The sequence below is a fragment of the Natator depressus genome, chromosome 13 (genome assembly GCF_965152275.1).
Source record: "Natator depressus isolate rNatDep1 chromosome 13, rNatDep2.hap1, whole genome shotgun sequence".
Classification (NCBI taxonomy): domain Eukaryota; kingdom Metazoa; phylum Chordata; order Testudines; family Cheloniidae; genus Natator; species Natator depressus.
The window spans coordinates 25,851,325-25,867,955 of NC_134246.1; the positions used below are offsets into that span (position 1 = coordinate 25,851,325).

At 42.4% G+C, this 16,631-nt stretch overlaps 1 protein-coding gene across 2 annotated transcripts in view; it reads left to right on the forward strand.

Annotated features, from left to right (window-relative positions):
* The window catches only part of NCOA6 (nuclear receptor coactivator 6), a 75,250-nt gene that overhangs the window by 25,928 nt on the left and 32,691 nt on the right, over nucleotides 1–16,631 (forward strand). For both annotated transcript variants that reach the window (XM_074970268.1, XM_074970269.1), the window contains exons 7-10: nucleotides 3,473–3,601; nucleotides 6,738–7,553; nucleotides 11,401–11,547; nucleotides 12,506–13,616. In XM_074970268.1, the coding sequence (XP_074826369.1) occupies nucleotides 3,473–3,601; nucleotides 6,738–7,553; nucleotides 11,401–11,547; nucleotides 12,506–13,616 (2,203 nt within the window). The remainder of the gene's footprint in view (nucleotides 1–3,472; nucleotides 3,602–6,737; nucleotides 7,554–11,400; nucleotides 11,548–12,505; nucleotides 13,617–16,631) is intronic.

The window sequence follows — 16,631 nt, forward strand, 5'->3', positions numbered from 1 at the left end:
TTAGTGTTACACATTATTACATTTATTACTAAGCTTATCGTGATTGTAGCAACAGTTGCTAGTAGAGTTGTAACTCCAATAAGCAATATGCATACCAGTTTCCCTGCTGTCAGTGTCCCATCCCATGTAAAATATCCAGTGTGTGAATACTTGTATGTTGTTACTTCCCACAAGTAGCCATGCTAGTAAATTTCAGTTGAATGTCCAGATAGTGAATACAAAAGGTGCATGATCACAGAAAAGTGAATTCATATGAAAATTAGCACAGATTCCCACAATACATTTTTTCATTATTCATCCAGTTTTACTGCTACTTTAGTATGGCTGTTTTCCTGTACATTAACATTGTTGTAATGGAGAACTACTTCTCATCCAAGTTGTATGCTTAAACAAAAACTGCATATATATCATCCATTATACTATCATGCCAGTATAACTCATAAATTGCAGGACGTCACACTATTGAATAAGTTAAAGGAAAATCGTTCTGTAATAAAGTATTCTAATAGTTGCATTTAATTACAAAGCAAAGTAAATAATTTTAAAACAATTAAAATAGGATTTAATACAATTTTTTAAAAAGTTAACAAATAGGGAGCTTTCATTGACATTCTAATGTACAGTAGATTTGGACAAGAGAAATGTAGCTATCCACTGGAATGAATGGAAAAGAAATTTACATATTGCAAATTGTGGGTGGAAATCTGGTTGGTTTAAGAGTAGTTAAATCACTGTAATTAACAAAAAATGTAAAATAGACTATTACTTCCACTATGAAAATCTTTGAGCTTCATTTCCTAAGTCTCAGTGTACTTTGCATGGAAAGTTAGAGATTTGGGTGCCTAATTCCCATAGACGTTTTTGAAAAATCTCAGCCTGAGTGAAACCATGAAGTTTTTTTCTCCAAATATCTCTTCATATGGTCCTTTTCTCTCCATCTCCTTAATGCTTTTCTAGAGCCCAGAGTATATGTGTAACTTCTTACAAGTGAGCAGTCCTGTTCAAGTCAATGGGATTACATTTGTGTAAAGTTATGCACATGGTTAAAGCTTTATGGGATTAGGAGCTATATTTGTATGTGTGGGATTCAGAATACTTTCCCAAAAGTTCACTTAGATAAGTGTTTTGTTTTGTTTTTACCTTCTGTGTAGCACAGAAAAAAAAATCAAAGGTACATTATTGTAACCAGAGTATATTTGCCAGAGGCTCATGGAAGTCAGACTGGTTCTCCATTCCCTTTTTTTCCTTGAACTTTATGACTTTTTTATTATTTGGAGGATAGGGCTGCCAATGATGCTTGTGGCCATTTTTTCCTAATACAAGAAAAGAGAAGAATCTACCATTCCCACTACAAATCCATTCTGCAGAGAGGTTGAAGACTTCAGGAAAGAAATCACTTTGAATTAACATATTCTGATTTTAAAATAATATTTCTGTCAATGAGGAATCTAGGTAGTCTGGAGGAATGACATGAGAATTTGTAATCCTCAGGTCCTGAGTTCTAATCCTGGTTCTGCCACTGATTTGGAGTGTGGCTTTGAGCAAGTCACTTTACCTCTTTTGCCTCTCATCTGTAACATAAAGAAAATACATATGAGTACTTTGCAAGGTGTATTTTGATAATGTTTGTACAGCTTTTTGAATGTGTAAAGTGCATTATACATTATTACTTGGTTCAATATTACCAAAAACGTCAGCTGCAAATTTTTCAAAGGTCTTCCGAGTTCAAATTTTTACTTTAATTAAAGCTAATTTTTCTTTTGAAGAGAGAAGCTAATGAATACATTTGGAATAAAGTTGTCTGTTTACCCTAGAATCTGAAGTTTTCAGGGTAAGAAATGCTTCTCCCCAGAAAGAAGAAGAGGAATATATATAGCTTTGCTGGTTAATAGTTCAGTCACTGTAAGATTTAGGCTGCTACAGATTTTTTTTCCCTGTTGATTCAGTACCAAAGCAATAAGTTAAACTTAAATGTTTTATTTACATTGTAGATGTTTTGTTTTATTTACAGATCTAGACACATGAAAACATGCTTTGAATGACCTTTTGGTTTTTCTGAACACACTAAGGGAGGTGACCATCTTGCTGGAAAAAGTGATAAGCAAATCAATGTCAATATGGAAGTCACATGTAAGAGACTAAATTGCCATCCCAGTAAAATATTAGCTTAACAGTCATAAAGCACTTTAAAAATTAATCAAAAGTTTATGCCAGTTAAGTTTCCATCCTAGAGAAATATTAGTTCATCTAATCTATTTTTATATCCTGCTCCTCACTCTGGTACAGGGGCGGGCAAACTTTTTGGCCTGAGGGCCGCATCGGGTTTCCGAAATTGTATGGAGGGCTGGTTAGGGGAGGCTGAGCCTCCCCAAACAGCCAGGTGTGGGCTGGCCACCACCCCCTATCCGACCCCGCCCCCCTGCTTCTCACCCCCTGACAGCCCCCCCCAGGACTCCTGCCCCATCCAATCCCCCCCCCCCCCGACCACCCCCGGAACCCCTGCCCCTGACTGCTCCCCGCCGCCCCATCCAACCCCTCCTCTCATTCCTGACTGTCCCCCTGGGACCCCTGTCCCATCCAACCACCCCTTCTTCCTGTGCCCTGACTGCCCCCGGACCCCTGCCCCTGACTGCCCCCCGCCACCCAATCCAACCCCCCCTTCTCCTTCCTGACTGCCCCCCGACCCCTGCCCCCATTCAACCCCTCTGTTCCCCGCCCTCTGACCGCACCGACCCCTATCCACACCGCCACCACCTGACCACCCTCCCTGAACTCCCCTGCCCTCTATCCAACCATCCGTGCTCCCTGCCTTCTGCCCGCTTACTGCGCTGCCTGGAGCACCAGTGGCTGGCGGTGCTACAGACGCACCACCCAGAGCACCAGGACAGGCAGCCGCGGCTTTGCAGCCCTGCCGCCCAGAGCATTGCGCTGGCGCTGCAGTGAGCTGAGGCTGCTGGGGAGGGGCTGGGGGCTAGCCTTCTGGGCCAGGAGCTCAGGGGCTGGGTAGGAGGGTCCCGCGGGCCGTAGTTTTTCCACCTCTGCTCTGGTAGCTAAGCACCTTTTTCAGTTTCTCATGTGAAGCTTTCATATTGCCATTGAGTCAGATATCACTTTTTTTTTTTTTTTTTTAGCACAGTAGATGCCACCAGTGGTAGGTTCAGAAATTCCAATAGTATTTCGAAATATTCTTTGTATAAATACCTCCTTTTTATTACTAGTGAGAATTTTCGTACTTCGCAAACTTTCAGACTGATAAGCTGACTAAAATGAGTGGAGTTTTCATTAAGTAAGTTCAATTTGAGTCTTTTCTTGGGGAAGAATTCTTTACGTTTAAAGAAATGTTTTGTTTAATGAAAAATTGATAATGCTATTCTAACTGTTTTTGTTTTGAAACCAGTGTTATCCATTGTAGGTACAGTAATATGACCAACTGCATCTAAGATCTAACAAATAATGATTTTTAATTTTCTAGGGTTAATAAGAATGAACAACCCTGCAACTGTTATGATGTCCCAGAGTGGAAATGTTTCCTCTTCTATGATGGCAAGTGGAGCTAGTGCAGAGCTGCAGCCCAGGACACCTCGACCTGCTTCACAGTCAGGTAAAAAAGAACATGTACAGCAATAGCATTTGTCTGTCACTATCGCTGTTACAGAGACAAGGAGGGGGAGGCGATATCTTTTATTGGACCAACTTCTGTTGGTGAGAGAGACAAGCTTTCAAAGTTACACAGCTTACAGAGCTCTTCTTCAGCTCTCGGTAAGCTCAAAACCTAGTCCCTCTCACCAACAGAAGTTGGTCGAATAAAAGAGATTACAACAACACTACATACAACTATTGTTATTGACAGTTTTTTACCCAAAGTACTTCTGACTTCTTTTTCCTTCAGCATACAGAGACATGAGTACACTCTGAAGGATATCACCAAAATTTGGTCCAGGGCTGTCCCCCTACTTTTCTAACAGACACCCCTCCTTGAATGATTTCTTCACTGGAAGAAAGTATTGTCATTACCTGGAAAGGTTTCTTCTATCAGATTTTAAACATTAGAAAAACCTTTAGTAACACAAATCTTGATGACCATTTTCAGAATTGTTTCTTACTGTAGTACTGTTAAAATATTTTTAGTTGCATCTGGAAAGGAAAGCTTCCCCACACTGTTGTTCCTCCTCTGTGCCTGGAGGGATCACCACTCAGGGTCAGAGAATAATATAGTTTTTGTGTGCTGTCAATTCTTAGGGTATATCTACACTGCAAAAACACACCAGCGGCAGCGCGTCCCAGAGCCCAGTATAATAGGGTGCCACTTGGAACCGGGGTACCACTGAGCCCACCTGACCCACCAGCCTGGGCTCCCTTTCACACTGTGGTGCTGTGATAAGTTGCCATGCTCTCCTCTTTCACCAGCATACACACAGATAGGGACACACCCCCTGCAGCTTCTCACACAAATGCTGAGATCAGCTCTGCCTGGGAAGGCTCAGCTAAGGCACCTCCCAGTTGTTAGGACATGCCCCTCTTGAGTGTAAACCCCAAGTTGTACCGTCTTGCACTGCACAGGAAACTGTACAGCGTAAGCTCCTAAAATTCGCCTCCTCCCTCAATGTGGAGAGAGATATGCAACAGCTTTCTGCCCCAAGGTATAATTTCCCCACACACTGGTTTTAGACAAAACAAAAACAAGTTTATTAACTACAAAAGATAGATTTTAAGTGATTATAAGTGATCAAGGCAGATTACCTTAGTAAATAAACAAAACCGCAAATTGAGTTTAACACACTGGACAGGTAGGATATGAATTAGCAAATTCTCACCCTGAATGATAAACAGGCTGGCAGATTCTTAAGGCACAAGCTGCCTTGGCTTTGCAGCTTGGCTTTCCCAGGTTTTCATACACAAGCTAAAAATCCCTCTAGCCTGGGATCATCACTTGCCACAGTTCAGTCCTTGCCCCTCAGGTGTTTCCAAGTGTGTTTTTGTAGGGAGAGTGAGGTCCTATCATGATGTCATTGTCTCCCTTTTATATCTTCTTTCCACTTGCTGGAAAGCTCTTTTGCTGTGACCTGGGTCAAACAGTTCCCATTCTGTAGTGCTGTTTCTGAGAGGTTTCTATTGTACACAGTTCCTGGGGTAATCCTTGTGCTTGTGTGCATTTCCTCAATAAGCTTTTAACATTGTTTGGTCTTTTTTACTGTTGTACCCGAAAGGCTGCTTGTGGATGTTTTCAGTCTTACAACATGTTTCAGTAACATGTTCATAGCCAAACTTCATAACTTCACATATGACGATAGCACATACAATCCAACGAGATATTAATGTCTAGCAAATCAAGACTTCTAGAATGATACCTCACAAGGCACACTTTGTATAAAACATATCCTAATTAAATGATTGTGGTAAATATTGGGATGCCAGGGTGTGTCACCCAGGTCTACAAACTTGGGCTTGCACTGCAGCTCTGAAAATCGCCATGTCAATGTTCCTGATGGGGCTATGAGACCCACCCGCCTCAGAACATTCACACGGCTATTTTTAGCACTATAGCCTGAGCCCCACAAACCCAAGTATGTAGACTTCAGGTTCTGAGACTTGATGCCATGGTGTTTTCTTTTTTGGGTGTTTGTTTGGGTTGTTTTTTTTTTTTGCATAGACATACTGTTAGTCTCATTACTGAGACTACCAGCTAGGGTGATGGCATTTTTGTGATGTGGATCTGTCTACCTTTGTCTTTTTAGACTCTTTAGTATAGGGATGTTGTGTTTGGAAACATCTAATATATTTTCAGCTTTGCTACTATCCAAATAAGATATTTAGGCACCTAAATAAGTGGCCTGATTTCCCTTCTCCCCCCCCCCCACCCCCCAGAGGTGCAGCTCCTACTAGAGTCTCCTTTCCTTGGCCTTTTGCATTAGAATTCTTATTTTATACACTGCCATTGGTGGGTGTGGCACTTCTCAGCATGGGGACCTTATCACTTTGTGGAGCTTACATTTCGATATAATTATATATGAATCTATAATAAATTAACGATCATGAATACTATGGTAGGTAGGGCTAGGAAAAGGATGTGTAGGTTGAGGCAACAGTAAAATGAGAAGCAAATATGCCTCTTTGGGAAGTACAGTTTTTCAATACAAGTCGACTGGAAGTTGAAGGCCTGATTTCTCTGCCTAGTTTTGCCACTGCAAGTTGTGTGAGTTTAGGACTATTGAGGCACAGAAAGGTTAAGTGACTTGCCCCTTTTTAAAATAGTCAGTATTCTTGTCCAGTTTTGTAAAGTGCTTCTAAAATCCTTTTGATGTAGGGCACAAAGCAAAAGCAAAACATTATCATTTTTCTTTACAGAAAATATTAACTACTTCTCTGGAAATGTTATCTAATTACACTACCTTCATAATTTCTTGTTATTCCATCTTCACTTCAGAGTTGGGAGGTTTTTTGGTCCTAGTAAATATATATAAGGCTTATATAAGAATAGCTTCTTGGAGACCACAGTACTGTATTTATACCTTTCACAATGCTTATGATTAGATTCTTAAGGTTGCCAGAAATTCTGGCTTCTTTTAGTGTACTAATTATTATATATATCGGAAAATTGGAATGCTGGAATGTGAATTTTTATTGGATTTCAAGTTCAGAGGAGAAAGCAAACGCAAGCAAGTAACTTACTCTTTCTTGTTTTCTATCTTTGGCTGCAGTGTATTATTTATTGTCACATTTGTTTGCTATTTTAATAGATTCAATGGATCCACTCTTGTCTGGACTAACTATCCAGCAGCAAAATCATCCATCTGGCTCTTTAGCACCTCAGATCCATTCAATGCAATCAGTTCCTGTAAACAGACAAATGAACCCAGCTAACTTTCAACAACTGCAGCAACAGCCACAGCTGCAGCCACGTCCCCCCCAGCAACATCAGCAGCCACAACAGGGTATTCGACCTTCATTTACTACCCCAGCTCAGGTTCCAGTTCCTCCTGGTTGGAACCAGCTGCCTTCAGGAGCACTTCAACCTCCTCCAAGCCAAGGAACAATGGGTACTTTGACAGTAAACCAGGGATGGAAAAAGGCCCCATTGCCTGGACAAATGCAGCAACAACTCCAAGCAAGGCCATCTTTAGCAACAGTCCAGACTCCCTCCCACCCTCCACCTCCATACCCTTTTGGAAGCCAGCAAGCCTCTCAGGCTCATCCAAACTTTTCTCAAATGAACAACCCTGGTCAATTTACTGCTCCGCAGATGAAAAATCTTCAGGGGGGGCCCTCACGGGTTCCTACACCACTACAGCAACCCCACCTGACCAGCAAATCTCCTGCTTCTTCTCCCTCCTCCTTCCAGCAGGGATCTCCTGCATCTTCTCCAACAGTTAACCAAACACAGCAGCAGATGGGACCAAGGCCTCCTCAGAATAATGCACTTCCCCAGGGATTTCAACAGCCTGTCAGTTCTCCTGGTCGTAATCCTATGGTGCAACAGGGGAATGTACCCCCCAACTTCATGGTGATGCAGCAGCAAAACCAAGGTCCACAAGGTTTACATCCTGGCTTAGGAGGTAAGAAAATCAGACCTTTCTGTCATCAAAAATAAAAATTACATTATAAAAAGAAAGCTAGAACTTATATCCAGACTGTTACTTTAAAAAAAGTAGTTTAAAAACCCTTTCCATTGAATAAGTACATAACTTGTCTCAGCTTTCCCCTTCCAAACTGCTGATGTATCCCCATGACTCTCTCCTCACTTGTTTTGCTCCATGTCATCCCCTTCCTAACATTTGTACTCTTTTCTCTCTGCCTTCAAGGTATGCTACTGTATTCTTTTCTAAAATTCACACCTCCTTTGACGTCACCTCCCTCACTATCTTCTTCCTTCTCTTTTGTCTACTCATGCTTCCTCAGTTTTCTCCTCCTTTAGCTCTCTTCTTGATCCTCTGCTTCTACTGCATCACTCCAGACACTACTTTAACTACGGGCACTAAGGACCTGTTTTTGGCCAGATCCCACATCCCTTTTCTTCTTGTCTTCCACCTGTCTGTTGCCTTCAAGAGCCTCCTCCTAGACTTTTTTTACTCTTTAGGCATTTGTAGTTTTGTGCTAGACTGGATCTCATACTTTCTCTGAACATTCCTGCAGCATTTCCCTGAATGGCAGCATTCAGTTCATCATATCTGTTCTCCTCAACATTCAAGCTGTTGCTAAATCCTGCTGGGTTTTTTTATTTCCAAAAACATCCATCTAACTCCATCCCTACTGCTAAAACTTTTGTCAATACTCTAGTAATCTCTTTCCTTGCCTAATGCACCATCCACTGTGGCTTCCCAGGTTCTCATATTGTACACCTCAAGTCTATCCAATAGGCTGTTCCATGCCTCTTGCTCCAACCAAATCTCTCATCTGTTTAGTCTTTGCACTTTGTATCTGATTTCCTTCTGTGTCAGATTCAAATTCTTCATGATCTTGTTCATGGGCCTGTGTCTTGCAACTTCCCTCATCTCCAACACCCACAGGCAATTCTTTACCCTTTCTGATGCCAGATCCCCTTTTTCCTAGAATAGCCACTGTCGTCTCCTCATTCCTCATCAGGATTCACTACTTCCAGATAGGTAGTCTTAACCTTGACCTCTACTCCTATAATCTTGTCAAATATTTCCCCTCAATTCTTAATATGTTAACTTAATAAAAACACAAAATCCTACTCTTTCTAATAACTATTTAAACATCTCACATAAAGATACAACCAACTAGCAAGATATTAATATAATTTGAACTTATTTCCAGATCTTCTTATTGTCCATGATGAGGACATGGGTTACTGTATCCTCACCTGGTTTAAATTGACATAGTTCTGTTGATTTCAGTGGAGCCACACTGACTTACACCTGCTGAGGATCTTGCTTCTTATCTCTTTCCTTTGTTCATAGTTATCCCTTGCTGTATTATGTCTGAATTAAATTGTAAGCACATCGGGGTGGGGGGGTGGGTGGGTAGGGATCTGTCATTGTTTACATAGCACCATATACATCTATGTTGCTTTATAAATAATTCAAATATATGCATATATTTTATTCAATGTTTACTTAATTTAGCATAGTAAAAACTGTAGGTTGAACTTTAACTCCTGCTAAACTACTAGGAGTTGACAGTCCTTCCATAGTTTATTTCAAAGAGTGTCTGTTCAAGATTTGCAGCTAGGTCTCAGACTTGACCAGTAATCTTGATGTCATGAAATATTAATGATTGACTTATAAGTTATATATGTGCCAGTGATTTATTTAAATGTGCTAGAATGTTGTTAATTTGCAAGGAACTCAGTGGGGCCAGAGTGTCAAATTGTGGCTTGCTAGCTCAATGGTACAGAGGCTTAAAGAGGTGCAAGGCTCCTCCTTATGCCCCTGTGTGCCAGCTACCCACAACACAGGATGTGCAAGAGGAGGAAGTGGGCCCTGCAGAGTCATTTACACCACCCCTCGCTAAGGTGGGTGAGAATGGGGCAGGGACTAGGTAGAGCCTTGGCTCTGTTACCCCAATATACCAACTGGCATAGCTATGCTGGCACACCAGCGAATGTGTGCTATGCCAGGTATAGACCCTGCACAGCTACTCCCTCTTGGAGTAGCAGGGAAAACAGGAAGAAGATTGTGACTTGCTGAATTATAGTTGCCCTCTTGGGTTACTCCAGGGGCAGCACAATGCTGCACTACCCCTTACTCTGGGTTTAGATCATGACTACAATTAGTAGAACTCACTAATTCTCACAGTTTAAAGGTTAAGTGTAACCAAGCAGAGTTACCAACCTGAAAAATAAGGCTATTCACTGTAAATAGACGTCTTTATTTTGTGTATATGTTTTGTTGTATGAAGGAAGACAAATGTAGCCTGATCAATGTGAGGAAAAAAATTGTTAAAATAATATGTTTAATATAGAGATGGAAGACCAAGCAATTGTCAACATCTGAGTTAAATCTATCCCTGAGTCTTTTTATTAGATTGTGCTTATTTTGATATATAGGGATAAATGGAAAGCAGTGACTGCTAAATTGCATCTTCTTCTGAGGCTAGAATAGAGGTGGGCAAACTATGGCCTGCAGGCCACATCCGGCCCGTGGGACCCTCCTGCCCGGCTCCTGGCTCGGGAGGCTAGCCCCCAGCCCCTCCCCCGCAGCCACAGCCTCAGCCACTACGCCACCGGCACAATGCTCTGGGCGGCAGCGCAGCTGCAGAGCCGCGGTCTGACCCGGTGCTCGGTGCCGCACGGTGGCGTGGCTGGCTCCAGCCGGGCAGCACAGCTGCCTGTCCTGGTGCTCCGGGCGGTGCAGCTGTAGCGCCGCCAGCCACCGGTTGGATAGAGGGCAGGGGAGTTCGAAGTGGTGGTCAGGGGGCGGGGGTGTGGATAGGGATCGGGGCGGTCAGAGGGCCAGGAGCAGGGGGGTTGAACGGGGGCAGGGGTCCCTGGGGGCAGTCAGGAATGAGAGGAGAGGTTGGATGGGGTGGCAGGGGGCAGTCAGGGGTGGGGGGTCCTGGGATGGTCTGGGGACAGGGCACGGGGGTTTGTGGATGGGGCAGGAGTCCTGGGGGGCCACCAGGGGGCGAGAAGCGGGGGGGGGGGTCGGATAGGGGGTGAGGGCTGGGCCACGCCTGGTTGTTTGGGGAGGCACAGCCTCCCCTAACCAGCCCTCTATACAATTTTGGAAACCCGATGTGGCCCATAGGCCAAAAAGTTTGCCCACCCCTGGGCTAGAAGTTGCGTTTAAAAAAACCTCCCAAAACTACCCCTCCCTCCAAACACACACAAATAGTGACAAAAGGTGTGTGCATGGGGCCTTGTAAACAGACAAAGTTTCTGCCCCCAGGAGTTCATAATCAATACTAAAGAACACAAGAAATTGCCACACACTCAGTGTGTATGTTGACTGTATACCGGGCGTGATTAGGAAGGAAAAGACTCAATAAAAAATAAGGAGATAAGAGTACTGTAAAGCATCATACTTTGTTTTCAGTTTTTAGAAAATCTGCCCTTTGTGAATGAATAATGGTGTACGTAGGAAATACAATGTAGGTAATCACAACTTGATTCAAGACACAGTAGCTTCTTACCCAGGTTTGTTAAAGCAGACAGCTATTATAAACTGTGCTCAAGGTTATAAGTACACCAGCACAAACATCTTCTTTTTTTCCAGTAACTCAAAGTTGCTATAGTTTCGTGTTTAATCTTAAATTACATTGCCCTTTTGGAAATTCCTAAACTGAAGATGGGCAAGAACTGAGCTGCTAGAATATTTTGATTTTCATTGGTTCCTGATTGTTGATACCTGTCCTTGCTAACTTGATGGGAAGAGCTACTCTGTCAGTCTGCGCTCGTGTAACCAAATTACAGAAACTAATAAATAAATGTTTTGTATTAAGGAATGCCCAAGCGCCTCCCACCTGGCTTCCCTGGAGGGCAAACTAATCAAAACTTCATGCAAAGTCAGGTGCCTTCAACAGTACCCGGTACACCTGTGAGCAGTGGAGCCCCTCAGCTACAAACAAGTCAAAATGTGCAACATCCAGGTGTGTCAAGTGTATTTTTCTTCTGTACGCCTCAAAATTTGTTTACTTGTCTTTATTCTGTAATTAACTTTGACTCCTGTAATGTAGGCAGCTTTGTACAGCAAAAATGTTCTACTCTTGCCAATTTTATATAATTTCTGCTAGCTGGGGCTGGGAATACTGCAGAGGCAGCATGCTTAGCTTCCAGGGTGACAGCAAGCACAGGAAGTTCCTCATTTCTCAAACAACCCCATCTGCCATTGCTCAGAGTGGTGTTGCTTGTGAGCTCCAGAGGTAACTGCATCCAGCCTTCTTTGTCTGAAAAGAAGATTGTTCCTCAACACTGGGTCTCTGAGTATAGAAACAGTAAAGGGAAGATCCAGAAGGGATGTCCTCCCCACAAGAAGAATTTTGGGTATAGTTTAAAACAATATGTGTTATCTTTGTCATAGAAGAAATATAGTCCCGCGTATTCTCTATTAAAACTTTTCATCTTCCAATAAACTTTTAAAGCTACTCCTGTTTAGAGACAGTCACATTTTTGTCTCTTTCGATTACAGGCAATTTCCTTTTTAATGCTTCAATCACGTGCCAAATATAGTCCTCTAGGCTGACTTTTCTTCTCAGTTCTGCAAGTTCTGATCATGTCATCTTGTCAGTATTCCTCATATGTTGCTGTCTTTATTATGAAACATATTATGGAATAGCTTCAAGATTTGAAGCTTGTTTATGTAGGAACTAACACACTTTTACTGGATTGGATTAAGTCCTAGCCCTTTTCACTTCCATGTGACTATCTGCCATAGTGTCAAATGTTGTGGCAGAAATTTGTGAATGTGTTGACAAATATTTTAAATCACTGGTAAAATAAATGATAAAGTAACTAAATTGGTGTGTTTCTCTTTTAACTAAGTTATTTGTGTGTCTAATGCCAGTGCAAGTTTTAATGTTTAACTTTTAATTTTTCATATTTTGTAAGGTGGTCAAGGATCTGGCCCTCCTCAAAATCAGATGCAGGTACCACATGGCCCACCAAATCTGATGCAGACCGGTTTAATGGGACTTCATGGAAATATAAACAACCAGCAGGCTGGTGCTAGTGGAGTTCCACAAGTTAATCTGGGCAACATGCAGGGACAGCCTCAGCAAGGACCACAGTCTCAGCTTATGGGAATGCATCAGCAAATTGTACCCCCCCAAGCACAAATGGTGAACATTCAGGCTCAAGGATCTCTAAATCCTCAAAACCAGATGATACTTTCTCGAGCCCAGCTTATGCCACAAGGCCAAATGATGGTAACACCCCAAAACCAAAATCTTGGTCCTTCACCACAAAGGATGACTCCACCCAAGCAAATGATTCCCCAGCAGGGCCAACAGATGATGACGACACATAATCAAATGATGGGACCTCAAGGCCAGGTCTTGCTACAGCAAAACTCAATGATGGAACAGATGATGACCAATCAGATGCAAGGCAATAAACAACCATTTAATACTCAAAACCAATCTAATGTTATGACGGGGCCAGCTCAAATAATGCGAGGACCAACCCCAAATATGCAAGGAAACATGGTGCAGTTCACCATGGCACAGCAAGGCCCTGTAAATGGCAATCCTTCTCAGGTTATGGGAATTCAAGGACAGGTTTTAAGACCCACAGTACCTGGCCCCCACATGTCTCAGCAACATGGGGATTCTGTTACTACAACAAACAGTGATGTAAACTTGACACAGATGTTACCTGAAGTTCCCATACAGCAGCCAAATATGGTGCCTTCCCACTTGCAGGCAATGCAAGGAAACAATAATAATTCGGGGAGTCATTTTACTGGACATGGGCTACCTTTTAATGCCTCTTTTAGTGGACCACCAAATGGGAATCAGATTTCCTGTGGACAAAATCCTGGTTTTCCAGTCAATAAAGATGTCACTCTAACAAGTCCGCTGTTGGTAAACTTGCTACAAAGTGATATATCTGCTGGACATTTTGGTGTGAACAACAAACAGAACAATCAGAATGCCAATAAACCCAAAAAGAAAAAGCCTCCAAGGAAGAAGAAAAATAATCAGCAAGTAGAACAAACTAAGTAAGTTTAACATTCTCTTGTTTTCAGCAAGACGACATGTGTGTGTGTGTGTGTGTATGTGTGTGTCACCATCCTAGACGTTTGCATGTTGCAGCAAAAGTATTTTTGAAGAAAGATTAAGTGATAAAGCAATGGTAGTTCTGCCATTGCAGCTCTGCCTCATTCAGGGTGAGCGTGGGTAGGGAATTAAACTACAAAAATAAATTGGCCATCATCCCAGTTTTGTGCATCACTCACAACCGTTACCGTAATGTTGGCATCTTGCAGCTGAAGGGCCTATGTGAGACTGCTGTGTCAGTGCCCCCGACTGTTGAGGGGAATCGAAGGTGTACAAGTTGTTCTATAACAGCAACAGAAGCAGCAGCTCTGCAGGACTTTGGAGGGAGCATTCGTACTTATACAGCATGACAGCCACAGTGAGAAGGGTTGAGGGGCACTTTCAGAAGTGCTGCTAATTAGTGTGCATACATCTGTTGAGGGTTCCAATGCCACACCTAAAATAATGATCGTGAGCCGTCATTATCTTAAAGCTGTTCAACCTGGTGCCTTTTCCTCCTAGAGTGGATCAGGGATGATAGAACCTCAGCTTCATTCATCAATAAACCCCTTATTTGTAGCTATAAAGTATTGTAATGAGCAAATCTTCTTAAAATTAGGCTGGCTGTTATTAAGGTTGCTCAACTTATTCCATTATAAGATCCTGTTTTCAATCACATATAACTTTGAACCTAAATGGTTAGTTTGGCAAACTTTCCATGCTATATGTCTAAGTGTAAAATGTTTTGGAAAAGTTTAGCCAAAATGGTTCAGTCATTTCAAAGAAAAAGGCTAAAGAAAAATACATAGTTTTGCTTACACGTTAAACAGTTCTGGCAGCCTTTTCTTTGGAAAGGTCTGGTGCTCCCATTCTTTGAGGCCGGGATTGACATTGGCACGAGTGGTATTTGTGTTAGGGATATGCCATTTGCTGTTCTCATGGATATCTGTCTGAATTTGGACAAGTTATAAGCCTTGAAAAAATCAAAGTTGCACATGCTCAGTTGAAACTTCTTAAATTTTAGCAGCTAAATTCTCCAAAGATTCTGTGCTCACTGGACATGCTTCAGCCTGGGACAAAGTAGGGCTTTCCCTGCAATTGCAGCTCTGAGATGTTGCAGGCTGTGCCAGGTCTGGACACCTGAAGTGAGAGCAGAGAGACTGTTTCTTCTCTACTCTTAATATCCCCACTGTTGGGCCCAGGCAGTATTGAGGAGGAAGCTATCTGATTCAAATGCAGAGGGGCAAGAACTGGCCCTATCGCGGGGAAGAGAGGGAACTAGGAGTGGAGGCTGACAGGGAAGAGGGAAATTGGGGGAGGGGCTGGGGTAGAAGCCTGGGACTTGGAAGATGACAAGTCTGAGGGGTGGAGACTAGGAATGGGTAGGAGAGGGGAATGGGATTGGAATGAAGAGTCAGGGGTGGGGAAGAGACAAGACTGGGACAGGGACAGGTTGGAAGAGAGAGGGCACAAAGGGTCATGCTTGGGAGGAATGGTCAGAAGAGTCTGTGCCCACAAGATCCTGAATCTGACCATTCCTCTGCTGTCAACAAATGCCAGTGAAACCCACTGGCAAAGTATCCCATCCTCCTTTAGTCCTGGTCCACATACAAGATGATAGTCTACTACTGCTATCAGTTAATTCTGTTAGTTCAAGTGAAAAGATCTGTGATGGATCTGAGGGTTTCAACCTTGCTTGTGACCCATGTTGGTTTCAGTATGAAGCCACATGATAGAATTTCTGATTTTTCTGTTTACTTTTTAAAAACCTTGGAAATTACATACACACACAAGCTACATTAAAAGAATATTATTAAGGTTGCAAAGACAAGCACTCAGTTAGCACATGCCAGAATTAGGGTTGCCTGTGAAAACTTTAATTTGTCCCTCTTCTGCGTATGCATTATGGTACAGTTTTTAATTACATGATATCACACACATTTTTTCCCCCACAAGAGCCCTGTCTTGCACAGAATGCATGGTACTCACTTAATGAGAAGCTATTGGATATTTTGTTTTCTCCTCATTGTTCAATATATGGCCCCGGATCTGCCTTACTCCAAACTATCCAAATCCTGCTCTGAAGACAGAATTATTAATTTCCTCATGGGATGATCTATAGTTATCATCACTACAGTATCTGAGTGCTTCACAAACATTAATGAATTTATTTTTACAACACCCCTTTGAGATGTGATTTTTATCGCCTTTTTACAGATTGGGAGCTGAGGCACAGCTTGATTAAGGTTAGAAGTACCCACTAATTTTGGGTGCCCAAATTGAGACACTAAGGATATGGATTTTTCAGGTGCTTGACACTATAAAGCATTTTATATGTTCCAAGCACAGTTCCCATTGACTTCAGTTGCAGCCTTGAGTGCTCAGCACTTCTGCAAATCAGACTCCAGGGTCTCAAATCAGGCACCAGAAAATTAGGAATACTTGATCAGTGACCACCTGTGAAAAGTTATTGGTTCAAGTGGCTTGCCCAGCACCATGTAGGAGTTCTATGGTAGAGGCAGGGATCAAATCAGTTTCTCCAAGGCAGCATTTAACTTCCTTACCCATGAGCCCATCCTTTCTTTTCCTGCAATTCCCTGCTTCGTTCACTGCATGCTTTCCAATTTCATTAACAAATGAAGCAGGGGTCCTACAGACAACACTCTCTTTCACTACACAACCCTAATTTATCCCCAGAACAGGTTCATCATGTGCTATGAATGAGGCAGGGGTCCTGTAGAAAGAATACTATATGTTCATGTAATTTAAGGCTGCATCATAATGCATATGCACAAGGGGGACAAATCAAGGCTGCGCAGGCAACCTTAATTTTGGCATATCTTAATTGCTGAGTGTTTGACCCTGCAATGTATCTTTTTAATGTATTTTGTGTATGTATGTTTGTACAGTGTCTCAAACTCCTGTTGCATTCTTCAGAACTAATCCTTGAGAACAAAAGCAACTGAAGTGTTACAACA